Below are 27,551 nucleotides of genomic sequence, written 5' to 3' on the forward strand. Positions count from 1 at the left end.
CACAGTCACATAAATTTGTGTTATGTAGATTGCACTTTGCTCTTTTTGTGGGACATGTGATTTAAAGGGGCTACAAGTGGAAGTGGCAACACGCATTGCACTGGCTTGGTCTAACGTAGACCAATGATGGGCACTCAATATAGAAGTGAGTGCATGTAGATAGGAAGTGGCTGGCAGAGGCTGCAGGAGAACAGTGAAGGTTTAGATCTACTTTTTAGAAGGTTGGAATCCTGGCTTCACTTACTCAGAGCATACAAGAATGGGGTTATTGCCAAAACAGGGTTTTCATTAGTCACATGAGGGTCTCTGATGGAACTTTGTGGACGTCAGTGCAAGATATTGCATATCAGAGTCAAACACTGTGGCTGTGGTCACCTCAAGTGTACTGTCTTAGCAATGTGGTTGACTGTTCTTCCTGTGTGTAACTCTTTTATTTCTCTGTTGAATTTGTCAGCTGTTGACAAAAGACCAGGAGTTTCCATTTTAGTCTTCATCCAAAATGTAATAAATATCCCAAAAGACATGTGTGGTGGGATTGTTTTAGGCACAGTCATATGAAACTGATGTCTCTGCCACATACAATGTATAAGTAAAAATATATACATTTTATTGTAAAAATAAGCACATAAAAATACACATAAAATCAAGGCTGACAAAGATGCTTAGTCTTCATGAAAAAAAGATATAAATATACACACTCTATGTTACACCAAACATCATGAATATCAACAGATCTTGTATAGCACATGACATTGAGCTTGTGGATAACCCAAAGTTTTTTCGAATTATTCTTCCTCAGCAGATTGTAAGAAAGGTACATATTACAAATCTGGTCAGCCATGTGTTAAAACCATTATAAATTTCTTCTGTACAGTCTGCCATTGCTCAGAAGGAGACGAGGAGGGCAAGCTCAAAGGGTTGCTTGGAATGAGCTGGATGCCATTTGGGCAGATGGACCAGTGGACCCATGGATAGTCCCATTGGAGGCTTTCCAAGCAACCCTTTGTGCACACCCTCCCTGTCCCCTTCTGAGTGATGGCAGACTGCATGGGATAAACCAATATTTGTTATAATGCATGGCTGACCAATTCTGTAATATGTACTTTTCTTACATTCACTTTATCCCCTGAGGAAGAAAGAATTGAAGCGCATTGGGTTATCCATAAGATCAACGTTATGTGCTATGCAAGAGCTGTTGTTTTTTATTTATGATGTTTGATGAAAATCCATATCCTCTTGAGGACTAAGTGTCATGTTCCAGGGTCAGGCTCAGAGACTAGTAGCTATAGCTATATTGGCCGGAAGCAGGGGGGAAGCCGCCAAGGAGATGCAGGGTGAAGCCACAGAAGCTGCCCGTGACCTGGATGTGCTAAGTGCAGAGCGGATGGGCGAGCGATCGGGGACGGGGGCTTGTTCACCGATCAACTGAGCAACGGGGGATTTAAATGATCGCCCGACAGAATGGGGGGGGTTTGGGGGCTTGTTTGTCGCCCAAACAATGGAGCACCAGCTGCCACTGCACCTGAGGTACAGAGTCTAAGCACTAACTGTGTTTACCAGAGCTCCTGATACTGGAGATGAGTTTTGCTGTGCGTTGGTACCAGATCACGGTCCTCCGAATCGCCCCACCAGGGGGTGAGCAAGCTGGGGTCCAGTAGCAGATATAGCAGCAAAGAACAAAGAGAAGCACACCGCTCCAGGCAAAATCAGGTGCAGGATGGATCACAGGTGCAGACCTCGGCTCACCACCGTGGAAGACGAACAAGACAAGGAATTCGTTGCACACAGGAACTCCAAATTATCTCGATGTAGCAGGCAGAGATAGCAGAAGCTTAGTCAGTAAACAAGCCAAAGGTTAGTAACAAGTGGTTGCAGGTTGGGACTAAGCATAAGTGTAGTCGAGGAATAAGCCAAAAAGTCGGTAACGAGTGGTGGTGGAGATATGGACAGCAGCAGGAGAGACAAGAGTGAGATATCAGCTGGAGAGCACAATAATCTGGCAAACAGGAAGTGCAAAGACATGACTTAAAATAGGAAGCTCATGGGAGGAGCAAAGAGGCAAGGCAAAAAAGTCCAATCAATCAATCAGGGAGCTGTCCAGCATCTCAGGTGGCTTAGCAAGAAGATACATTGCCAGTAGGGATGAGCTTCGAGTTCGAGTCAAACTCATGTTCGACTCGAACAATGGCTGTTCGCCAGTTCACCGAACAGCGAACAATTTGGGGTGTTCGTAGCAAATTCGAAAGCCGCGGAACACCCTTTAAAAGTCTATGGGAGAAATCAAAAGTGCTAATTTTAAAGGCTTATATGCAAGTTATTCTCATAAAAAGTGTTTGGGGACCTGGGTCCTGCCCCAGGGGACATGGATCAATGCAAAAAAAAGTTTTAAAAACAGACATTTTTTTGGGAGCAGTGATTTTAATAATGCTTAAAGTAAAACAATAAAAGTGTAATATTCCTTTAAATTTCGTACCTATGGGGTGTCTATAGTATGCCTGTAAAGGGGCGCATGTTTCCCGTGTTTAGAACAGTCTGACAGCAAAATGACATTTCAAAGGAAAAAAAGTCATTTAAAACTACTTGCGGCTATTAATGAATTGCCGGTCCCACAATACACATAACAGTTCATTGGTAAAAACGGCATGGGAATTCCCCACAGGGGAACCCCGAACCAAAAAAAAAATGGAGTGGGGTCCCCCTCAAAATCTATACCAGACCCTTCAGGTCTGGTATGGATTTTAAGGGGAACCCCGCGCCAAAATTTAAAAAAAATGGTGTGGGGTACCCCCAAAAATCCATACCAGACCCTTATCCGAGCTTGTAACCTGGCAGGCCGCAGGAAAAGAGGGGGGGACAAGAGAGCACCCCCCCTCCTGAGCCGTACCAGGCCACATGCCCTCAACATTGGGAGGGTGCTTTGGGTTAGCCCCCCAAAACACCTTGTCCCCATGTTGATGAGGACAAGGGTCTCATCCCCACAACCCTTGCCCCCTCCCCCGAACCATACCAGGCCACATATCCTAAACATTGGGGAGTGGGTGCTTTAGGGCAGGGGGGCAAGGGCCTCATCTCCAGAACCATAGCCAGTGGTTGTGGGGGTCTGCGGGCAGGGGGCTTATCGGAATCTGGAAGCCCCCTTTAACAAGGGGACCCCCAGATCCCGGCCCTCCCCCCGTGTGAAATGATCAGGGTACCCCTACCATTTCACAAAAAAACTGTCAAAAATGTTAAAAATGACAAGAGACAGTTTTTGACAATTCCTTTATTTAAACGCTTCTTCTCTCTTCTATCTTCTATCTTCTTTCTTCTATCTTCTGTCTTCTTTCTTCTATCTTCTATCTTCCTTCGGTTTCTTTCTCCATCTTCTTCTTCTTCTGGTTCTTCCTCCGGTGTTCTCGTCCGGCATCTTCCTCAGCGGCGCCTTCTTCTCTTCATCTTCTTTTCTGGGGCCGCTCCGCATCCATGATTGGATGGGAGGCTCCCGCTGTGTGACGCTTCTCCTTTTCTGACGGTTCTTAAATAACGGAGGCACGGGGACTTCCCTGTGGCATTCCCCGTGACGTCATAGGGGGGCGGGGTTACCAGATGGCCCCGCCCTCCGTTATTTAAGAACCGTCAGAAGAGGAGAAGCGTCACACAGCGGGAGCCTCCCATCCAATCGTGGATGCGGAGCGGCCCGAGAAAAGAAGATGAAGAGAAGAAGGCGCCGCTGAGGAAGATACCGGACGAGAACACTGGAGGAAGAACCAGAAGAACCAGAAGAAGAAGAAGATGGAGGAAGAAACCGAAGGAAGATAGAAGATAGAAGAAAGAAGATTAATTTTGGTTCGGGGTTCCCCTGTGGGGAAATCCCATGCCATTTTTATCAATGAACTTTTATGTGTATTGTCGGACCGGCAATTCATTAATAGCCGCGAGTAGTTTTAAATGACTTTTTTTCCTTTAAAATGTCATTTTGCTGTCAGACTGTTCTAAACATGGGAAACATGCGCCCCTTTACAGCCATACTATAGACACCCCCCAGGTACAAAATTTAAAGGAATATTACACTTTTATTGTTTCACTTTAAACATTATTAAAATCACTGCTCCTGAAAAAACGGCCGTTTTTAAAACTTTTTTTTGCATTGATCCATGTCCCCTGGGGCAGGACCCGGGTCCCCAAACCCTTTTTAGGACAATACCATGCAAATTAGCCTTTAAAATGAGCACTTTTGATTTCGAACATTTGAGTCCCATAGACTTCAATGGGGTTCTAACGTTCGTGCAAAGTTTTGGTCTGTTCGCATGTTCTGGTGCAAACCGAACCGGGGGTGTTCGGCTCATCCCTAATTGCCAGACATGGCAGAGGTTGCAGGTTCAGACTCGGGTCCTGATACTATGCATCTTTATCAGCCTTGATTTTATGTGTATTTTTATGAGCTTATCGTTATAACAAAATGTATATGTTTTTACTTATATACTGTATATGATAAAGACATTAGTAGCATATGATTGTGCCTAAAGAAAATCCCACCACATGTTCCTTTAGGTCCAATGCAAACTTGTCCAGCTTCACCAGCTCAGCTTGGGGCAAAGTTGGCCACATCTGCATACACCCAGATAAATATATGGAGCCAGGTTTTGCTCCACACCCCACCAAAGCAAAAAGGAGCAGAAAGAGGGAACATTTTGCGCTCACACACCACACTAGCTGCTCTAAAATCCACAGATCAGTTAAAAAAACTGACAAGTTCTCTTTAAAAGAATAATGTTAGATTTACTTACAGGCTACTAGCAGATGGTTGACCATTCACCCATTTCCACTCATCTCCGGCTTTGTACATTCCGGTCCAGAACTTGTCATCTGTTTGCTGTCCGAGCAATCGCTGTATAAACTCCTAGATGTGGTGAAGCAATATGTTATAAATAGCTGATTAGTAAAAGAATACTTCGTACAAAACTGATATTTTATGGCTGCTGGAAAGTTGCCTCATATGCTGGCTTGTTATGTGTCTGAGACTCCAGCAATGAGACCTGGAGCTCCACCCAACTCATGCGCCCATTACAGTGGTTTCTACAGCAATCTTTCTCAACCTTCTTGAAAATATGAAACATATTTTAATCCTGTAATAATTGTCAATGCCGTTTTGAGTAAAGAATAACATAAAATAATTTTTGAGTCTTCGTCTATTTCAGCTTTCTTATTCTACATTTTTCTTTGGTTCCTCATCGCCACAAAGGGTATAATTTGTAATGCATGTAAGGTATAGGAGAAAACATGTTTTTAAATGTCCTCCTTGATATTTTATGCTAGTAGAAACATTTTCTTCCATAGAATGCAAATTTACCATGAATTTTACTCCACATGAAGAGCTTATTCAAAGCCCTGTGTAGATGGACTAATGCACCTTGCTTTCAGGTGCAACCAGCTGCTTCAAGATATGTCTGCGTTCCTATTGATTTGTACAGGGAAATGTAATTCTGATACAGACAAACTCATGTATACAAGCCTCAGATGGCCATACCCATTGCAACTTTCCAACAATTTCAACCACCTTCAATTGAGGTGACATCAAAATTGGGAGAGACTCAGCTGTAAAATTAGGGGTTTCAACTGACCACGGGGGGGGTGGGGGGGGGGTGATTGGATCATAAATGCTACATCTGAACCCAACAGAAAAATCTTTGGACACAATTTTTCTGGTTTCAGTTCATTTTTAAATAACCTTTTATTGATGGTGTCAATTTATAGCTCAGTTCAATTGTAAGAGTTCAGGCGGTTGATGAAGCTGATGCATTCCAGGGAACCACTTTCAATTCGATCTCTGATCAAAAAAAGCTGAAATTGTCTTGAAATTTCCATCAGTATGGCCAGTTAGTTGGTACTTCTTGAAGGAGAGTCTGACATAATCAACCTACCATCCTCCCTTTGATACAATACAGCTGGTGGTACAGATAACACTCCTGGCAGGTGACATTGGCTTGCATGAAAACACCCCACAAGGAGTGACAGACAAGAGTAGTCAGTGTCCAGGCAGAAGTCAAGGCAGACGGCAGGCAGGGGAGTAGTCAGTGTCCAGGCAAAGGTCAAAGCAGGCGTCCGGCAGAAGAGCAGTCAGTGTCCAGGCAGAGGTCAATGCAAGCAGCAAGCAAGCAGAGTCACCTATGGGACCAGGAGACACAGGCAGAGTCAAGCAATCCAGGTCAAAATCGAACAAAGCAGGAATCCGCAATCTCAGAAGTCTCTGCACTGACCATTATAAGGGTTTTAATACAGTAATTTAAAATACCATCCTAAGCCTTTAAACATGCCCAGTGCAAGAGACATAGGCTAAAGCCTGCTGACTCACGCATGCTTTCGACACAACATGACCTTAGCGCACACCTGGCATAGACATTAGGCCATGCTCTGCATGTTCAATACACTGCATGAGGACAATACGGACCAGGCCTCTGGATGTACTGGCACAGAAACTGGAGGTACTATAACAACAGCGCTCACCAATTTTCAGCGGCCTGCCTTGCCTTGCTTTAAAACTAAAAATGAACTCAACCAAACTCATATTATCCTATCACAGATATTATAGCTATCATGGCTGATCAGTCACTGTTACTCGGCTCAAAAACAATGTTTATTAAAACCCTAGTGACCACTCATGGAACCCCTAGGGTATCACTGAACCCTAGTTAGTTTGGCCTTGTGGCAGTGGGCAAAAGCAGAAGCTACTCCTGAGAAGAAGTTTTGCTATTAGAAAGAGTAGGACATATACAAAACCACCAAAGCGAATAAACTCAGTATACATGCTATTTCAAGAAAAATTACAGTTCTGGTTGCAAGTTGGTATTTTAGTTGCTATGTCATACCGGCGCTTTCTTGTCCTGTAAAACCAGAAGATGAGCTCCCATCATAGCACACCATTCTTGGCTCTTCCTCCATGTCCTCTGTTCCCCTGATGAAAAGTAATAACAGTCGGCTCTGTGCCACAACCAACCAGCTGGACATACCATGCAATCTGTCAAAAATATTTTATTATTCCATTTTTGTATCTCAAACAAAAAAACAACATTCTATGTAAATTCTGATGGTCTCATCAACATGAGGGCAAAGTGCTTAGACAGTGGCACTCTTCAGGCTGCATGCCCAGATAAAAGTCTGGTATGGAATTTTCAGGGGGCCCCACATCATATTGTTTGTTGTTTTTTGGCATAGGATTCCCCTCAAAATCCATACCAGACCATTATCCAGGCATGTAGACAGTATGACCATGAAAGGGGGTCATGAGTGTGCAGCCCCCCAATTATGAATCATACCAGCCCACATTCCTAAGTAAAAACAAAAACCCCCTGAAGGCTATTGTCTATATCACCTCTCCTACACTGTTTCCATTCTGCACCATTTATGCTCCCAAACCACGTTTTGAGAGATCATTATCGTCCTTGACTGTATCCCTTATTGGTGATCGTTTGTCAGTGTTTTTTTGTAAGTTTTTGCAGCTTCATTGCAATATTGTATTATGTATTTGATGCTGTATTATTATGTATACTCTTCTTTTTCCAGCAACCGTACTCTAATTGCACCCCTGTTTTCTTACCTTAGCCTTGGAAATTGACCCGGCGGGGATGTGCTGTCTCTCTGCCCGGGGTTCTTTATTGAATAGATTGATATCAGTGCAGCCATTGGCTTCCATTGCTGTCAATCAAATCGAATGACGTGGGCACCGGGGGGGCGGGGCCGAGTCATACATTCGGCGGCCATGGCCGCCGAATGCTGGACTCGGGAGCGCGCTCGCAAGGTAAACCCCTCGGGAGAGCGCTTCTCTTAGGGGGTTATCTGATGTGGGGAGGAGCCGCGAGAGCCACCAGAAGAGGGGGATCGGGGGCCACACTGTGAAAAACGAGCTGCACAGTGGAGGTAAGTATGATATGTTTGTTATATAAAAAAAAAAAATAAACAAACCCTTACAATCACTTTAAGGTGTCAGCATACCAGGATATTTTGGACAATTTCATGCTCCCAACTTTGTGGGAACAGTTTGGGGATGGCCCCTTCCTGTTCCAACATGACTGCACACCAGTGCACAAAGCAAGGTCCATAAAGACAAGGATGAGCGCGTTTGGGGTGGAGGAACGTGTCTGACCTGCACAGAGTCCTGACCTCAACCCGATAGAACACCTTTGGGATGAATTAGAGTGGAGACTTCTCATCCACATCAGTGCCTGTCCTCACAAATGTGAGACATATCCAATATATACAATATACAGTGACTGTATAATTTTTTTCAGAATAGCTCCACCTTTTGGCACTTTCTTGTACTGGAACTGGCCCGCCAGAGTGGAGATTGCAATTTTCTCCCTGGAACTCTTAGTAAAAGTTATCTGCCAGCATTCATTGGTAAGTGGCTGGATAGCCACTCAAATAGATTAGTAGAGGGGAGCACAAGACAGTGATTTATCGGGCAGGTCCCAACCTTTCTGGTATGTTGTCCACCCAGAGTGTTAGATATCAGAGGTATAGCTAGAACCTTCAGGTCCACGGTGCAAGAAACCATGAAGAGCCCTCCTGACCCCAAACCAGGGCCCTTTACTCCCATTGGGATGAATTAGAGCAGAGACTTCTCATCCACATCAGTGCCTGACCTCACAAATGCGCTTCTGGAAGAATGGTCAAATATACCCATAGACACACTCCTAAACCTTGTGGACGGCCTTCCCAGAAGAGTTGAAGCTATTATAGCTGCAAAGGGTGGGCCAACTCAATATTGAACCTTACTGACCAAGACTGGGATGCCATTAAAGTTCATATGCGTGTAAAGGCAGGCGTCCCAATACTTTTGATAATATAGTGTATGTATTTCAGGGAGCTGCTTCTCATTTGGGGGTTGGGATGTTGACAATGGCTTGCTGAATCTCTTAATGGTTTTAGGGGATTGGTACCTATAGACTACATTAATGAATTTGTAATAAAGACATATTTTTTTAAGAATGCAAAAGTATTGGTGAATCTTTCTGACAGAAGGACTAAACACCTTAAAATCCCTGTTTTTCTTGAATTTAATTTTCCTGTACTGCTTTGGGATGTGATGTTGATATACATACAACTGGACTCATTTCAAGTTTAATTAAAAACAAAAAGAAAAACAACGTATGGCCCCCATAAAAATCCATACCAGACCACTAACCCAGACTAGGTTCTGGTAGTGATTCTGAGGGGTATTTCTGGCAAAAAAAAAAAAAAGAGAGCAGGGGTGACATAATCACTCCACAGAGTAAAAACACCTTTTAAGTCACATGACTGGCCTGAAACGTTTGGCCTTTAACTAATGGCAAACTTTAAGAGATGAGTGACAGGTAAAGACAGACTAAGGCCCCTTTCACACGATCGGCCCAATCGGATCCACCTGTCCGTTTTTCTGGCGTATCCACCCACTGACTTCTATGGGCAGGCGGATGTCAGCGGATATGTCTGCTGACACCCGCCTGCCATCCGATCCGACAAGATCCACTTAAAACAGACGGATGGTAATACATTCTCCATCCATCCAGTGGATCCGATCGGATGGGATTGGAAGAAAATGGACAGGCTGTCCATTTTTATCCAATCTCCCCATAGAGAAGAACAGGGCTCTGACAGGTACATCTCAGCACAGTGAGTGGAGACGGACCTGTCATCTGCCTGCTCAGAGGGGATCAACAGGGCGATCCCACCGCTGAGCTAGCGGAGTCCGTCCAATGGATCCGCCCCGTGTGAAAGGGGCCTAACAAATCTTCCCTGACTAGAAAGCCACATCAAACTTGAGATGATAAGGGGTACACAAACCAGACTTCAGTCAGATGTTCACAAAGGACTGTTCTTACCTGAATCAGAATGTACACACAGCTGCTGCTTAATCCTTTCCATCTTTTTTAAAACATGTGAATGGTCCTTAGAAACTAAAAAAAGAGAGAGAGTCCATGAAGGTTTTATTTAAAGTGGATACATCAGCAATTTTCCAAATCTGTATGAATATATTACTGACATGTCCAATATATACAATATACAGTGACTGTATAATTTTTTTCAGAATAGCTCCACCTTTTGGCACTTTCTTGTACTGGAACTGGCCCGCCAGAGCGGAGATTGCAATTTTCTCCCTGGAACTCTTAGTAAAAGTTATTTGCCAGCATTCATTACATACACACTAACCAAAATGCTAAAACCAAGACTCTGTGGACTCCTTCCACCATCTTAGGACAAACCATCTTTCCGCGCACCAAAGCCAAGAGTCTCGGAGTTATCTTTGACTCAGAAATGACAATGGATGCACAAATAGGATCAGTAGTTAGCGGATCTCACCATCTCCTCCGCCTGCTACGCAGACTCATCCCCTTCATCCCAGAAGAGGACAAAGCAGCAGTAGTTGGAACAATCATCAATTCCCGACTCGACTATGCAAACTCACTCTACATAGGATTACCCCAATGTCAGCTTGCGCGCCTACAGGCCATCCAAAATGCGGCGGCAAGACTGCTAACAGGAAAAACCCTCTGCCTCACCCACAAATGCATACAAGGTAACGCCCCTCAATACCTCCGATAGAAAATAAAACACTACACTCCCAATCGCAATCTGCGATCATCTAACCAAAACCTACTCCTTATTCCCAAATACCGCTACAAAGCAAGGGGAGAACGAAGATTCGCAGTCCAGGGACCTCGGCAATGGAACGCTCTTCCGACTTACATCCGCATGGAAGAAAACTATCCGGCCTTCAGGAAAAAACTCAAGACCTTCCTCTTCTAAGAGGATGACAGCACAAAACGCATTAGCGCCTTGAGGCGATTTAGTTCGCATTTGCAGCGCTTTACAAATCATTCATTCATTCATTCATTCATTGGTAAGTGGCTGGATAGCCACTCAAATAGATTAGTAGAGGGGAGCACAAGACAGTGATTTATCGGGCAGGTCCCAACCTTTCTGGTATGTTGTCCACCCAGGGTGTTAGATATCAGAGGTATAGCTAGAACCTTCAGGGCCACGGTGCAAGAAACCATGAAGGGCCCTCCTGACCCCAAACCAGGGCCCTTTACTCCCATTGTGGGACCTTTTATTATGGTCCAGCAAAGGGCCACCTTCCTGCTGTCTTGGGGTCCCCCCCCCCCACAATGGCGGAGCGCAAGAGCCCGAGGGCAAGTGCGACCTTTGTAATCCTGGTAGTTCTGCCACTGGTGCCAGTCGTTTTTTTTTTTTTGTTGTTGTTGTTGTTTAATTATTTTTTTTTTACCATTTTATTTATTTATTTTTTTTATAATTTTTTTTTTTAATTATTTTTTACATATTTTTAGGTCCCCCGTTGGGGGGTCTGATCTGTGGCAGACATTAGTGAACATGGTTGTGTCATTTCTGGGCCACCCTCTTTTGGATGATGTCTGAAAAAAGATGGATAACCACTCAACTACATTAGTAGAGGGTGGCACAAGACAGTTGGCCTAGGGATGAATGAAGAATGAATATAGTCTTGGGTTCCTGTCCATTGTAGCTGTATAACCCCTCTTTTTGTAGCTACAACTGTTTCTCAAAGCCAATATACTCTACGTTTTCTGCCATGTCCTCTTTTGAAGCAGTTGAATCATATACTGTAGATAGATACTGTATACCTGGTAAGTTGCTGAAATGGACCTGGCAATGCTAGTATTTTAATTTGGTTATTGGGTCATTACTGGAATTGTCAGAATCTCCTGAAGAGTGGGACTAATATGTTGGTAGGTATGCAATTGCCTGCAGGAGCCCCATGTCATAGCTGGGACTTTGGGTATAGGGAATAATGAGACTCCTTTTCTTCACTAGCTGCACTTGTGGCTGGTATGTATTGTCTTCAATGTAGTCCCAGGTCTGTGGTGCTTCCTGCCTACAGTCCCATGAGCCAGGTTGTCACCACTAGGGTTGCCACATCATCCCTTTAATCCAGGACACACATTAATTACACAGGTTCTGAGGCTGATTAAGATGGTAATTAAACTCACTTGGTGCCTTATCTGCATTAAATCAGTCTCAGAACCTGTGTAATTAATATGTGTCCTGGATTAAAGGGGTGATGTGGCAACCCTAGTCACCACTGCCCTCACAGCTAGAGGAGGAGTGGTCCTACTTCCTTGTCTGAGGACTGCTGGGAGGAGCAAAGAATTGTGGGCAAGGTAGTCCCCAGAGAGACTGGGCTCAGTGTTGTGGAACTGGGTGGGATTGCAAGTCCCATAAGCTGAGTGTTGGAGAAAGGAGGAAAAGTATTGTCTTGTAGGCAGAGTGAGAGGCGACCATCAGTGTTCACCACAGAGATTAATGATGGAGTAAACAGTTCAATCTCTGTATTTGCGGACGATACTAAGCTAAGCAGGGCAATAACTTCTCCGCAGGATGTGGAAACCTTGCAAAAAGATCTGAACAAATTAATGGGGTGGGCAACTACATGGCAAATGAGGTTCAATGTAGAAAAATGTAAAAGAATGCATATAGGTGGCAAAAATATGAATGCAATCTATACACTGGGGGGAGAACCTCTGGGGGAATCTAGGATGGAAAAGGACCTGGGGGTCCTATTAGATGATAGGGTCAGCAATGGCATGCAATGCCAAGCTGCTGCTAACAAAGCAAACAGAATATTGGCATTAAAAAGGGGATCAACTCCAGAGATAAAACGATAATTCTCCCGCTCTAGAAGACTCTGGTCCGGCCGCACCTGGAGTATGCTGTCCAGTTCTGGGCACCAGTCCTCAGGAAGGATGTACTGGAAATGGAGCGAGTACAAAGAAGGGCAACAAAGCTAATAAAGGGTCTGGAGGATATTAGTTATGAGGAAAGGTTGTGAGCACTGAACTTATTCTCTCTGGAGAAGAGACGCTTGAGAGGGGATATGATTTCAATTTACAAATACCGTACTGGTGACCCCACAATAGGGATAAAACTTTTTTGTGGAAGGGAGTTTAACAAGACACATGGCTACTCATTAAAATTAGAAGAAAAGAGGTTTAACCTTAAACTAGGTAGAGGGTTCTTTACTGTAATGCCCCGTACACACGGTCGGATTTTCCGACGGAAAATGTGTGATAGGACCTTGTTGTCGGAAATTCCGACCGGGTGTGGGCTCCATCACACATTTTACATCTGATTTTCTGACACACAAAGTTTGAGAGCAGGCTATAAAATTTTCTGACAACAAAATCCGTTGTCGGAAATTCCGATCGTGTGTACACAAATCCGACGGACAAAGTGCCACGCATGCTCAGAATAAATAAAGAGATGAAAGCTATTGGCCACTGCCCCGTTTATAGTCCCGACGTACGTGTTTTACGTCACCGCGTTTAGAACGATCAGATTTTCCAACAACTTTGTGTGACCGTGTGTATGCAAGACAAGTTTGAGCCAACATCCGTTGGAACAAATCCTAGGATTTTGTTGTCGGAATGTCCGAACAAAGTCCGACCGTGTGTACGGGGCATAAGAGCCTCAAGGATGTGGAATTCCCTTCTCAGCGGGGAGCATCGATAATTTCAAAAAACTATTAGATAAGCACCTGAATGACCACAACATACAGGGATATACAATGTAATACTGACACATAATCACACACATAGGTTGGACTTGATGGACTTGTGTCTTTTTTCAACCTCACCTTCTATGTAACTATGTAACTGGGCAGTGGAAAGTGGATGGATTGGAGAGACTAAAGGACTTTTAGTTCCCAGTACCACCCCTTAGTTAGGACCTACCTATTTTGAGGGTTCAGTTGCAGAGACACTCAGCCCTCCTGTTATTTGTGGTGTTGTGCCAATTTAATATCTGTTATTTGTTTAACTGTTATTGCTGTTCTGCTTTGCTGCCTTGTTGGGAATATTTCTCAAATACATCCTCCTTATTTAGCTTTGCTGTGCCAGAGGGAGTGGCATTGCTGGAATGGTCCTTGTCACCTAAAGTCAGGGGATCCCATACATCATCGGCTCCTTTAGGGGTAAGCACTAACTGAGCTATAGGAGGAAAATCCTCCATATGGTATTGTGTTGGTATGGCTATTTTAGTGATTTTTATAGCATAAATATGGAAAAACATTTTAAGACAATGTATTGTTTAGAAGTAGAGCTGGGCAAACAGGAGTTCTGGTGTGAACCGAACAGGAAAAAAGTTTGGCCCCGAACTGCAAACTCCGTTGAAGTCTACAGGAGCCGAGCATGAAAAATCAAAAGTTGCCATTTCGAAGGCTTATATGCAAGTTAATGGCCATAGAAAGGGTACGGAGGCCCAAGTACTGTCCTGGGGAACATGTATTTATGTACATTTTTTTTAAAAACAATCATTTTTAAAGGAGCAGTTATTTTAATGATGTTTAAAGTGCAACAATAAAAATGAATTCCTTTAAACATAGTGCCTGGGGGGGGGGGGTCCCCTTAGTCTGCCTGTAAAGTGGCGCATATGTAGCATGCATAGAACCTATAGAGTCAAATCACATTTAAACTGACTCACTGTTGCAATTTCTGGCACCCTGCTATTTAAAAAAAATAAAGAAAAAATGCGTGCCCCCCCCCCCCATGTCTATACCAGGCCCTTTGGGTCTGGTATAGATTTTAAGGGTTATCCCATGCCAAAATTAAAAATAAAAATGGCGTGGGGTCCCCCCCAAAATCCATACCAGACCCTTATCCAAGCCCCCTCCTGAACCATACCAGGCCACAAGCCCTCAAAATAAGAGGGGGTGCTTTGGGTGAGCTCTGCCTCCCCCCTTCCCAAAGCATCTTGGGCCTCTACCTGACAACCTTGGGCTGTGGTTGTGTAGGCACCTGGTTGTGACAGTTTGCGGCTTCACAGCCGGGTGCGCACTGCACGTGCATGAGTTGCACTGCGCATCCTGAATGGCCGGGCAATCTTCTGGGACCTGTGATGAGTCCCAGAAGATTGCAGGGAGGGACGGGGAGAGGAGAAGTTCTGCTCGAGTTGCCTAGACAGCTCAACCAGAAGTAGGAGCTGGGTACCTGTCAAAACTAGGTACCCGCCAAATGTGGCATGTCAGAGGGGCAAGGAGTCCTTAAAGCGGAAGTTCCACTCTTGGGTGGAACTCCGCTTTAACAACATATTGACTTGTGCTTGGCAGGCACAGAAAGTTTGGGTGTTCGGGCTGAGCAAAAGTTTGCCCAACACTATTTAGAAGCTAAGATTCTCCTATTGATATTCCAACAAACCTATTGGACTCGTTTGTGATGTTCAGGACAGGAAATTATGCTACTGGAAGTAGGGGGGGAAAAGTACTTGAACAAACCATGTGCTCAAGACAAAAGGTCGGTACTGATTGTTTGTGCTAGAGGCAAAAGGAAGATTTTCAGGACTTCGCAGAAGTTCTGGAAGATTCCTGGCTGCTGGAAGACGATTCCAGAAAGACTGAAAGGAGGAACCTTACCTGACACTAAACCTACAACCCAAGTAACTTTTAAAGATAGCTTGTGCATGTGTACATTGTAGGCATATATTATAATATCTGTCAGTCTTGTATTGTATTCCTATAATTGTAATAGTCTGTATGTACAGCATTTTGTACATACAAAGTACAAAACAAAACAGGGGTGAGAGTCGGTGGGGGATTTATTACTCCCCTTGGGCCTTTCTAAAAATAATAATATACTTACTTGTAGAAGACTGGGTGCTGTTTATCAACAACTTCTTCATCTGGCTGACCTCATTTTCTAAAGACTGACCTTTATAAACTGGAAGAACCAAAGAAAGATGATAAAGCCGTATCCATTTTACAAAGGAATACATGAAAATACATCTATATAAATTGTTCGGTTAATTGTACTTTGGGCCCCAAGTTATTTCAGTCCATGGGCCCCCACTAGTTTAACCACTATTAAAACATTGTGGACATCAAGCAGTTGTAGCCACGACCCTGGTGCCATTCTTTACAGTTGGCAATCTACTGTCCCTGTTTCTCCAGGGAGCCTGGGACTGTGATAAGCGGATGGGACAACTTCCTATAGAGGAGATGGAGGAATGTCCATTCCCTTATTTCCCCCATGACAAAGGAGGGTGGAAACAACAATGATTTCATCACTACTGGTTTCAAAACTGTAATTTCCTGTATTTGAAAAGCTGCTTCCCTGGTGCATAGTGACACTGTACTACTCTTAGGTGGGCGGGGGATTTGGTGATAAGAGTTTTTTTCTTTTAAAATAATTCGGTGCCCTGATGATGAGATAGATGTAAGTTCACTGTGTGAAGCAATGTAAAACAATATGAAACAATATAAAACCATATGATAAAATATGAAACATACATGCAACCTGGTTGCCCTGCCTTGGCCACCAGCAAGGGAGCGGAGATGGTATGGAAGCAGGGAACCGCTGTCACTGGGGAGCCAAAGCCATGGATGGAATACAGGGCCCAGGATGTGAAGCCACTTTATGTAGTAGGAAAATGCTGAAGCTGGAAGAGGAACACGTTTCAAAGCAACCTTGCTTCTTCTTCAGACTTCAGCCTGTTATTTTCTCCAATAGTTATATTTGAAAATCCAATGTAAGCTTACTTAAAAAATCTCCTTTCATGTTGTGAGATCTGCCTGTCTCTTGGCCATCCCTTTCCACAACTTCCTGGTTTCCCAGCATGTTTTGCAGCTTCTTCTCCATTTCTAAAGACTACATATCCCATGGTACCTTGCTGATTTCTGTACTGACTACGCCTCCTGAAACTCCTCCTCTCAGAAGGCAGGCTCTGTGATATGTGTGACACAGCAGTGCCTACACACAGGGCATAGTGACTACGGGTCACAGAATTCAATGTATGGGGATCTTCACAAAGTCAATTTACAAACTTCAGGATCATTCAGATTAAGGGTAGCCTAGAAATAATTGAAATTCATTTTGACCAATGGTGGCGTGCCCCCCTAATCTACATGCAGGGTGCCAGATGCATGGATTCCAATGGGTTTTTTTTGGGGGGGGGGGTCTTGAGACCCAATTGGCCAGGGAGACTTATGACTTAGGACCCACTTCCTGTCTGGGAGGAGAAACAATGGCCCTGGAGCGGTGGGGGGAGGGGTGGTATGGGATTGCCTCCCCCCAAAAAAATATTGAGCACCAGCCGCCACTGATTTTGACCATAGATACGCTTTAAGGACATTACTTACCCATTGCTTCAATGATACGGATGAGGATAATATTGGATCCCACAAGGAGGGTTATAATGACCCCTTTCCAGGAACGCCGCCAGAGGTTCCTTATGTTATTATCTGTAGTGATAAATAATAAAATGTATGTGAAATATTATATATCAGTGTGGTGTGATGGCACATTTCATGTAACATTGTTATGCCCCGTACACACGGTCGGATTTTCCGATGGAAAATGTGTGATAGGACCTTGTTGTCGCAAATTCCGACTGTGTGTAGGCTCCATCACACATTTTCCATCGGATTTTCCGACACACAAAGTTTGAGAGCAGGATATAAAATTTTCCGACAACAAAATCCGTTGTCGGAAATTCCGATCGTGTGTACACAAATCCGACGGACAAAGTGCCACGCATGCTCAGAATAAATAAAGAGATGAAAGCTATTGGCCACTGCCCCATTTATAGTCCCGACGTACGTGTTTTACGTCACCGCGTTCAGAATGATCGGATTTTCCAACAACTTTGTGTGACCGTGTGTATGCAAGACAAGTTTGAGCCAACATCCGTCAGAAAAAATCCATGGATTTTGTTGTCGGAATGTCCGAACAAAGTCCGACCATGTGTACAGGGCATTAGAGTAGGGAGATCACCCGTATTTTTCTTCTGCTGGTCATATTTTTTTGTTTTTATCAAAAGACCCTGGGGAATAAAATGGCAGTCATTGCAATTTGTTACGTCACACAGTACTTGAATTTTTCAAACGCAATTTTTTTTTTTAAATCAGAAAAATATAATTGTTTTGTTGAGAAAAGTGCCATAAGTACAAACAATCAGACAGCATGAGTAGAAAATATACAGGAAATCATTTACTCTCTAGTATATAACATTTCTCAAAGCCTGTACATATACATTTCGATTAGTACAAAAAGAAAGCAAAGTAAAATTACAAACAAAACAAACTAAGAACAACATTGGTAGTCAACACAACTGGTGTGCGCTTTCCTTCCAACAGATAAATCTAACAAGTAGAAGAGATGCCTTTTCCAGTATATCATCCTGGTAACAGCCTACTGCCCTTTTGGTAAATTCTTTAGTCACACTCCTATGTCGGTAGGTGTTTTTCTCCTGAATAAGGGTCTTAATAACTTATTGAATCCACTTATGAGGTGTAGGAGCTCGTGAAAAGAAAACGCGATTTAAAAACAAATGAAAAACCACTTTAACACCTTCATGAATTAAAAAAAAAAACAAAACACAGTATTTACCCCAATTTTTTTGTATAAACCGAGTAAACAGATACCCAACAAGTCACGCTTTAAAAATGCGCACACTCATGGAATGGCGCCAAGCTTCGTTACTTAAAAATCCCCATAGGCTATGCTTTAAAATTTTTACAGGTTACATGTTAAGAGTTAGAGAGGAGGTCTTGCGCTAGAATTATTGTTCTTGCTCTAACGTTCGCAGCGATACCTCACATGTGTGGTTTGAACACCGTTTACATATGCGGGCACGATCTACTTATGCACTTGCTTCTGTGAACACGAGGGGATGGGGGCACTTTACATTTTTTTAATTTTTTTCAATTGTTTATTTCATTTTTATTTATTTTTTATACTTTCCTTTTAATTTTTTATTTTTTCATCACTTTTAATCCAATTACAAGAAATGTAAACATCCCTTGTAATAGGAATAGGGCATGACAGGTCCTCTTTACGGAGTGATCTGGGGTCTATAAGTCCCCACATCTCTCCTCTATGCTGGAAAGCCTGAGATTAAAAAAAAAAATCGATCTCAGGCATTCCGGCTAAAAAAAAAAATGGCTTACACTTACAAAAATGTTTACATCTGCCATAGCCGGAAGTGACGTCATGCCATCACTTCTGGCCTCCGAGGGTCATAGATCTGGCCGGGTACCATCTGGTCCACGGCCAGCTCTATGCTATTCTCCGGCTCCCCGATCTCACAGGAGAGACTGGAGAAGCACCGGAGGGAGGCGGGCCACCTGTAAAAGCAATCAAGCGGCTAAACAACCAATAGGATGGCTTTTACATGTAAGGGAATCGCTGGCTGAAAAAAAAAAAAAATATCTGGATGATGCCTGCAGATGCACCCATCATCTAGATAGTTCCACTCAAAGTCCAGGACTTCATATGACATCTTATGAGCCAGGAAGTGGCTAGGATGTCTCATTCTTTTATGAATAGTAATTTTGATAATCAGTTCATCCATGTAGCCCGCTATGAGGGCACTAGGCAGGAAGGAGGGGGGCTGGAGCGCTGGTGGGGGACCCACCTCCCGATTGGGGTTGCTCTGTGCAAAACCATTATGCAGGGCAGGTAAGTATGACATGTTTGTTATTTAAAAAATGTATTTATTTTAAAAAAAAAGACAAAAAACAAACAAAAACTACCTTTATTGTTACTTTAACCAATTGTCGACCGGCTCACACTGATATACTTCGGCAAAGTGGCACGGGTGCGCAAAACAACAGGTATGTTGCTGCATCATCCGCGACTCGATGTCCACCGGTGGCCCGCAATCGTGGCACGGAGAGGCAGAATGGAGAGATGCCTAGGTAAACAAGGCATTTCCCTCCTCTGCCTAGCAACATGACAGGGACTGCTCCCAGTCATCAGGAGCAATGATCTCTGTCATGTTCTAGTAAGCCCACCTCCCCTACATTTAGAACACGCTGAGGGAACACAGTTAACCCCTTGATCACCCCTAGTGTTTAACTCCTTCCCTGCCAGTGACATTTACACAGTAATCAATGCATTTTTATAGCACTGATCGCTGTATTAATGCCAATTGACATGTTGGGTATCTATTTCCTCAGCACATCCTCATCTTTTATATTTTTGCAAAAAAATCGGATCACTCATTGCTTTTATGTGCTCTAAAATTCACTATAGTGTATTTTTACTGAAACTTTGCGTTTCGTAAACCGTTGCTCTAATATTGCATGGTATAAAAAATTGAAACTCACACTATTTTATTCCCTGGAGTGTCTGCTTTCAGAAAATATATAATGTCAGGGGGGGTTTACATAATCTTCAGGCCTAATATAATTTTTTAAACGTGTGCAAAAAAGTAAAAAAATGCACAGATAGCAAAAGGGTTAAAAAAATAAGTTAAAGGAACTGCTGTTTGTGTGAATGACCAGTAGGTGTCGTGAAAGAGCTGAACACTTGTTGCTTTATAATTCTATGATAAATGTTAAGATTACTATGTTGCTCTTTATAAAATAAATACTAATGTTTTTAAAAAAGTTTCATTGTCTGCTGTTGTTGCATGATAACAGAACCACCCTGCACTTTATTTGTAAACTGAATGTTATTTAACTAGTTTTGCTCTAGAGCAATTTTTTAAATTATTTTTTGAACACAGGTAAAAATCTTAATTTGTTTGCCATACAATTACTTAAAACCCCAGAACATTGTATATTTTTTTTCTGAAAGCAGAGACCCTGTAGAATAAAAAGCTAATAGTTGCATTTTTTTTATGTTGCATGATGTTTGCGCAACTGTTTATCAAACACAAATTTTCAGAAAAAATATCATAAAATGAATTTTAGTGCAAACACACACAATATTATACCAATTTTTCGGGGAAAGATACAAAAGATGAGGTTGTGTTGAGTAAATAGATACCAAACATGTCAAGTCTTAAAATTGTGTGTGCCTGTGATATCACAAAAAAAAACAGGAGCTCTGGTCGTGGAATCATTGCTCTCACTCTGACGTTTGCGGGGATACATCACGTGTGTGGTGCAACTGTGGTTTACATACACGTGCACATCCTGGGTGTTTGAAGGGCAACGGGGATCATGGCTAAATTGTTTTTAATACCTTTTATTATAATTTTTTTTTTTTTTACTTTTTTCATTTGTTTATTTTTGCTTTATTGCTATCACAAATGGTTAATAAAGCCCCATGTGACAGCACTGGGCAGGTGACAAGTACTCTTTATTGAGACATTAGGGGTCTAATAGACACCCCAATGTCTCCCCTCACCCTTCACACCATCTAACCAATAACAGACCTGCTTGATTAGATGTTCCCCCTGGTTGTATCGACCAGGAAATGGAGGATCTGAAATCAGAAGTGACTAAATCATTGTTGCTTCCGGTTTCTTTCAGTACAGACAGAACAGATCCATGTCTCGGTCTCCCCCCCGATCTCCATCCTGGAGTCGGCAGTTGTTGTCCCAGGCTCCCGGTAAAATGCCTGAAAAGTGCCTTTAGGCAGGAAGGAGGGGGCTGGAGTGCTGGCGGGGGACCCACCTCCCGATTGGGGTTGCTCTGTGCAAAACCATTATGCAGGGCAGGTAAGTATGACATGTTCGTTATTTAAAGAATGTATTTATTTTTTAAAAAAAGACAAAAAACAAACAAAAACTACCTTTATTGTTACGTTAACCACTTGCCGACCGGCTCACACTGATATACATTGGCAAAGTGGCACGGGTGCGCAAAACAATGTACCCGTATGTTGCTGCATCATCCGCGACTCGATGTCCACCGGTGGCCCGCAATCGTGGCACGGAGAGGCGGAACGGAGAGATGCCTAGGTAAACAAGGCATTTCCCTCCTCTGCCTAACAACATGACAGGGATCTACTGCTCCCTGTCATCAGGTGATCTCTGTCATGTTCTGGTAAGCCCATCCCCCCTACAGTTAGAACACGCTGAGGGAACACAGTTAACCCATTGATCGCCCCCTAGTGTTTAACCCCTTCCCTGCCAGTGACATTTACATAGTAATCAATGCATTTTTATAACACTGATCGCTGTATTAATGCCAATTGACATGTTGGGTATCTATTTACTCAGCACAACCTCATCCTTTATATTTTTCCAAAAAAATCAGATAACTCATTGCTTTTATGTACTCTAAAATTCACTTTAGTGTATTTTTACTGAAACTTTGCGTTTCGTATACCGTTGCTCTAATATTGCATGGTATAAAAAATTGAAACTGACACTATTTTATTCCCTGGCTTGTCTGCTTTTGGAAAATATATAATGTCGGGGGGGGGGGGGTTACATAATCTTCAGGCCTAAAATGATTTTTTAAACATGTGTGCAAAAAAATAAAACAAAATGCACAGATAGCAAAAGGTTTAAAAAAAAAAGTTGAAGGAACTGCTGTTTGTGTGAATGACCAGTAGGTGTCGTGAAAGAGCTGAACACTTGTTGCTTTATAATGCTATGATAAATGTTACCAGATTACTATGTTGCTCTTTATAAAATAAATACTAATGTTTTTTAAAAAGTTTCATTGTCTGCTGTTGTTGCATAATAACAGAACCACCCTGCACCTTATTTGTAAACTGAATGTTATTTAACTAGTTTTGCTCTAGAGCAATTTTTTTAATTATTTTTTGAACACAGGTAAAAATCTTAATTTGTTTGCCATACAATTACTTAAACCCCCAGAACATTATATATATTTTTCTGAAAGCAGAGACCCTGTAGAATAAAAAGCTAATAGTTGGAATTTTTTATGTTGCATGATGTTTGCGCAACTGTTTATCAAACACAAATTTTCAGAAAAAAATATCATAAAATGAATTTTAGTGCAAACACACACAATATTATACCAATTTTTCGGGGAAAGATACAAAAGATGAGGTTGTGTTGAGTAAATAGATAACAAACATGTCAAGTCTTAAAATTGTGTGTGCCTGTGATATTGCAAAAAAAAAACAAAAAAAAAAACAACAGTACCCAAAAATCCCCATAGGTGATGTTTAAAAGCCTTTACAGCCCATCCGTTTAGCGTTAACCAGGAGCTCTGGTCATGGAATCATTGCTCTCACTCCGACGTTTGCGGGGATACATCACTGTGGTGCAACTGTGGTTTACATACACATGCACACCCTGGGTGTGTAAAGGGCAATGGGGATCATGGCTAAATTGTTTTTAATACCTTTTATTATATATATATATATATTTTTTAATTTTTTCATTTGTTTATTTTTGCTTTATTGCTATCACAAATGGTTAATAAAGCCCCATGTGACAGCACTAGGCAGGTGACAAGTACTCTTTATTGAGACATTAGGGGTCTAATAGACACCCCAATGTCTCCCCTCACCCTTCACACCATCTAAGCAATCACAGACCTGCTTGATTAGATGTTCCCCCTGCTTGTACCGACCAGGAAATGGAGAATCTGAAATCAGAAGACACAAAATCATTGTTGCTTCCGGTTTCTTTCAGTACAGACAGTACAGATCCATGTCTCGGTCTCCCTTCGATCTCCATCCTGTAGTCGGCAGTTGTTGTCCCAGGCTTCCAGTAAAAAAATGGAGAACCCAGTAGCCATGATGGTGGCACCATGCCATCCACTCTGTGAAAGTGATCCAGTGGCTATACAGCTGCTGGATCACTTTCAAGCCGGGAACAGGCTGAACAAAATGGGCACAGCCTGAAGGCTGCTTCTGCTTAAGGGTTTCATTTTTTGGCCTTAGGTAGTATGTCCAAAGAGCTGAACTAGTTAGACCCCTTTCACACTGGTAGCGCGGCCGCATTAGCAGTAAAGCGCCGCTAGTTTTAGCGGTGCTTTACCGGCGTTGTGCGGGTGGGAGCAGGGCACTTTTAACCCCAAAGAAGGGGTTTACAAGAGGTTAAAAGCGCAGCTGCTGAAGCGCTTTGCAGGTGCCCTGGCAGTGCTTCCCATTGATTTCAAAGGGCAGGGGCAGTTTAGGAGCGGTGTATACACCGCACCTGCACTGCCCCAAAGACGCTGCTTGCAGGACCTTTTTTCCATCCTGCAAGCGCACCACCCCAGAAAGCACTCAGACTTTCACACTGGGAAGGATTGAGAGGCACTTTTCAGGCACTTTTCAGGCGCTTTACAGGCGCAATTTTTAGCGCTAAAATGCCTGAAAAGTGCCTTTAGTGTGAAAGGGGTGTTAAATAGGGATAAGCCTGATGTTTCAATCAAACATGCTTTGGCCAATCAGCAGCTGTCAATGCACTGCGATCTCGCAGTGCATTGACGGTCTCGCTGTTCATTATGGAGCATTCACAGGAAATTTGACTGCCTGCGGAACACCCCATAATGAACGGCGAGATCGTCAATGCACTGTGAGATCACAGTGCATTGATGGCTGCTGATTGGCCAAAGCATGCACCTGACCTGCATGCTTTGGCCAATCATAGCACGCTCTGCTGTGAGAGCCATGATTGGCCAAAGGCAGTGTACCTTTGGCCAATCATGGCTCAGGGGGCTGAGTCCACTCCCCACACTATGTAAGGCTGCTTACACAGCAGCCATACATATTTTAATGAATGAGAGCAGTAAAATGACATTTGTAAAGGAAAAAATGTCATTTAAAACTGCTCACGGCTGTAATGAATTGCCGCATCCCGGCAATATACATAAAAATTATTGAAAAAAATGGCATGGGTTCCCTCCAGTCCATTACAAGGCCCTTTAGGTCTGGTATGGATATTGAGCCCCATCTCAATCCAGCGATGTGCAGGTGAGCCTCAGCTCTCCCGGGTCTCTCCCACATTGGCTGAGCCATTGGCTCCTGCTACTGTCAATCACAGCCAGGGAGCCAAAGAGGAGAAAGTGGGGGTCAGGTCAAGCCACTCTCCGTGTGTGAATGAACATACTAAGCAGCACCTTGGGAGCAAGCCTGCTCGGGTGCCCGCTACGAGGGCACTAGGCAGGAAGGAGGGGGCTGGAGCGCTGGTGGGGGACCCACCTCCCGATTGGGGCTGCTCTGTGCAAAACCATTATGCAGGGCAGGTAAGTATGACATGTTTGTTATTTAAAAAATGTATTTATTTTTTTAAAAAAAGACAAAAAACAAACAAAAACTACCTTTATTGTTACTTTAACCACTTGCCGACCGGCTCACACTGATATACGTCGGCAAAGTGGCACGGGTGCGCAAAACAACGGGTATGTTGCTGCATCATCCGCGACTTGATGTCCGCCGGTGGCCCGCAATCGTGGCACGGAGAGGCAGAACGGAGAGATGCCTAGGTAAACAAGGCATTTCCCTCTTTTGCCTAGCAACATGACAGGGACTGCTCCCTGTCATCAGGAGCAGTGATCTCTGTCATGTTCTAGTAAGCCCATCCCCCCTACAGTTAGAACACGCTGAGGGAACACAGTTAACCCCTTGATCACCCCTAGTGTTTAACCCCTTACCTGCCAGTGACATTTACACAGTAATCAATGCATTTTTATAGAACTGATCACTGTATTAATGCCAATTGACATGTTGGGTATCTATTTCCTCAGCACAACCTCATCTTTTTTTATATTTTTCCAAAAAAATCAGATAACTCATTGCAGTTATGTGCTCTAAAATTCACTTTAGTGTATTTTTACTGAAACTTTGAGTTTCTTAAACCGTTGCTCTAATATTGCATGGTATAAAAAATTGAAACTGACGCTATTTTATTCCCTGGAGTGTCTGCTTTTGGAAAATATATAATGTCGGGGGGGGGTTACATAATCTTCAGGCCTAAAATGATTTTTTATACATGTATGCAAAAAAATAAAAAATGCACAAACGGCTCAGACAGTAAAAGGGTTAAAAAAATAAGTTGAAGGAACTGCTGTTTGTGTGAATGACCAGTAGGTGACGTGAAAGAGCTGAACACTTGTTGCTTTATAATGCTATGATAAATGTTACCAGATTACTATGTTGCTCTTTATAAAATAAATACTAATGTTTTTAAAAAAGTTTCATTGTCTGCTGTTGTTGCATGATAACAGAACCACCCTGCACTTTATTTGTAAACTGAATGTTATTTAACTAGTTTTGCTCTAGAGCAATTTTATTTTTTTTAATTTTTTGAACACAGGTAAAAATCTTAATTTGTTTGCCATACAATTACTTAAACCTCCAGAACATTGTATATATTTTTCTGAAAGCAGAGACCCTGTAGAATAAAAAGCTAATAGTTGGAATTTTTTATGTTGCATGATGTTTGCACAACTGTTTATCAAACACAAATTTTCAGAAAAAAATATCATAAAATGAATTTTAGTGCAAACACACACAATGTTATACCAATTTTTCGAGGAAAGATACAAAAGATGAGGTTGTGTTGAGTAAATAGATACCAAACATGTCAAGTCTTAAAAGTGTGTGTGCCTGTGATATCACAAAAAAAAAAACAACAGTACCCAAAAATCTCCATAGGTGATGTTTAAAAGCCTTTACAGCCCATCCGTTTAGCGTTAACCAGGAGCTCTGGTCGTGGAATCATTGCTCTCACTCTGACGTTTGCGGGAATACATCACATGTGTGGTGCAACTGGTTTACATACACGTGCAGACCCTGGGTGTGTGAAGGGCAACAGGGATTATGGCTAAATTGTTTTTAATACCTTTTATTAAAATGTTTTTTTTACTTTTCTCATTTGTTTATTTTTGCTTTATTGCTATCACAAATGGGTAATAAAGCCCCATGTGACACCACTGGGCAGGTGACAAGTACTTTTTATTGAGACATTAGGGGTCTAATAAACACCCCAATGTCTCCCCCACCCTTAACACCATCTAACCAATCACAGACCTGCTTGATAAGATGTTCCCCCTGCTTGTACCGACCAGGAAATGGAGGATCTGAAATCAGAAGTGAACGTCTTTTAAAACTGCTCGCGGCTGTAATGTATTGCCGGATCCCAGCAATATACATAAAAATTATTGAAAAAAAACGGCATGGGTTCCCTCCAGTCCATTACAAGGCCCTTTGGGTCTGGTATGGATATTGAGCCCCATCTCAATCCAGCGATGTGCAGGTGAGCCTCAGCTCTCCCGGGTCTCTCCCACATTGGCTGAGCCATTGGCTCCTGCTACTGTCAATCACAGCCAGGGAGCCAATGAGGAGAAAGTGGGGGTGGGGTCTAGCCACTCTCCGTGTGTGAATGGACACCCTGAGCAGCACCTTGGGAGCAAGCCTGCTTGGGTGCCCGCTATGAGGGCACTAGGCAGAAAGGAGGGGGCTGGAGTGCTGGCGGGGGACCTGCCTCCCGATTGGGGCTGCTCTGTGCAAAACCATTATGCAGGGCAGGTAAGTATGACATGTTTGTTATTTAAAAAATGTATTTATTTAAAAAACAAAGACAAAAAACAAACAAAAACTACCTTTATTGTTACTTTAACCACTTGCCGACTGGCTCACACTAATATACGTCGGCAAAGGGGCGCGGGTGCACAAAACAATGTACCCGTATGTTGCTGCATCATCCGCGACTCGATGTCTGCCGGTGGCCCGCAATCGTGGCACGGAGAGGCAGAACGGAGAGATGCCTAGGTAAACAAGGCATTTCCCTCTTCTGCCTAACAACATGACAGGGATCTACTGCTCCCTGTCATCAGGAGCAGTGATCTCTGTCATGATCTAGTAAGCCCATCCCCCTACAGTTAGAACACGCTGAGGGAACACAGTTAACCCACTGATCGCCCCCTAGCG

General features: G+C 43.0%; 1 protein-coding gene across 2 annotated transcripts in view; it reads right to left on the reverse strand.

The window, feature by feature from the left end:
- The window catches only part of LOC141105220 (natural killer cells antigen CD94-like), a 69,390-nt gene that overhangs the window by 17,738 nt on the left and 24,101 nt on the right, over positions 1-27,551 (reverse strand). Inside the window, exons 2-6 of one of the 2 annotated variants that reach the window (XM_073595107.1) lie at positions 17,120-17,221; positions 15,624-15,701; positions 9,837-9,911; positions 6,846-6,976; positions 4,767-4,879 (exon numbers count right to left, since the gene is read on the reverse strand). In XM_073595107.1, coding sequence (XP_073451208.1) covers positions 4,767-4,879; positions 6,846-6,976; positions 9,837-9,911; positions 15,624-15,701; positions 17,120-17,221 — 499 coding nt within the window. Of the gene's footprint in view, positions 1-4,766; positions 4,880-6,845; positions 6,995-9,836; positions 9,912-15,623; positions 15,702-17,119; positions 17,222-27,551 lie in introns of both variants that reach the window. The other variant, XM_073595106.1, reaches the window with a different exon arrangement.

The sequence above is a fragment of the Aquarana catesbeiana genome, linkage group LG08 (assembly GCF_042186555.1).
Source record: "Aquarana catesbeiana isolate 2022-GZ linkage group LG08, ASM4218655v1, whole genome shotgun sequence".
In the NCBI taxonomy this organism is placed as follows: Eukaryota; Metazoa; Chordata; class Amphibia; order Anura; family Ranidae; genus Aquarana; species Aquarana catesbeiana.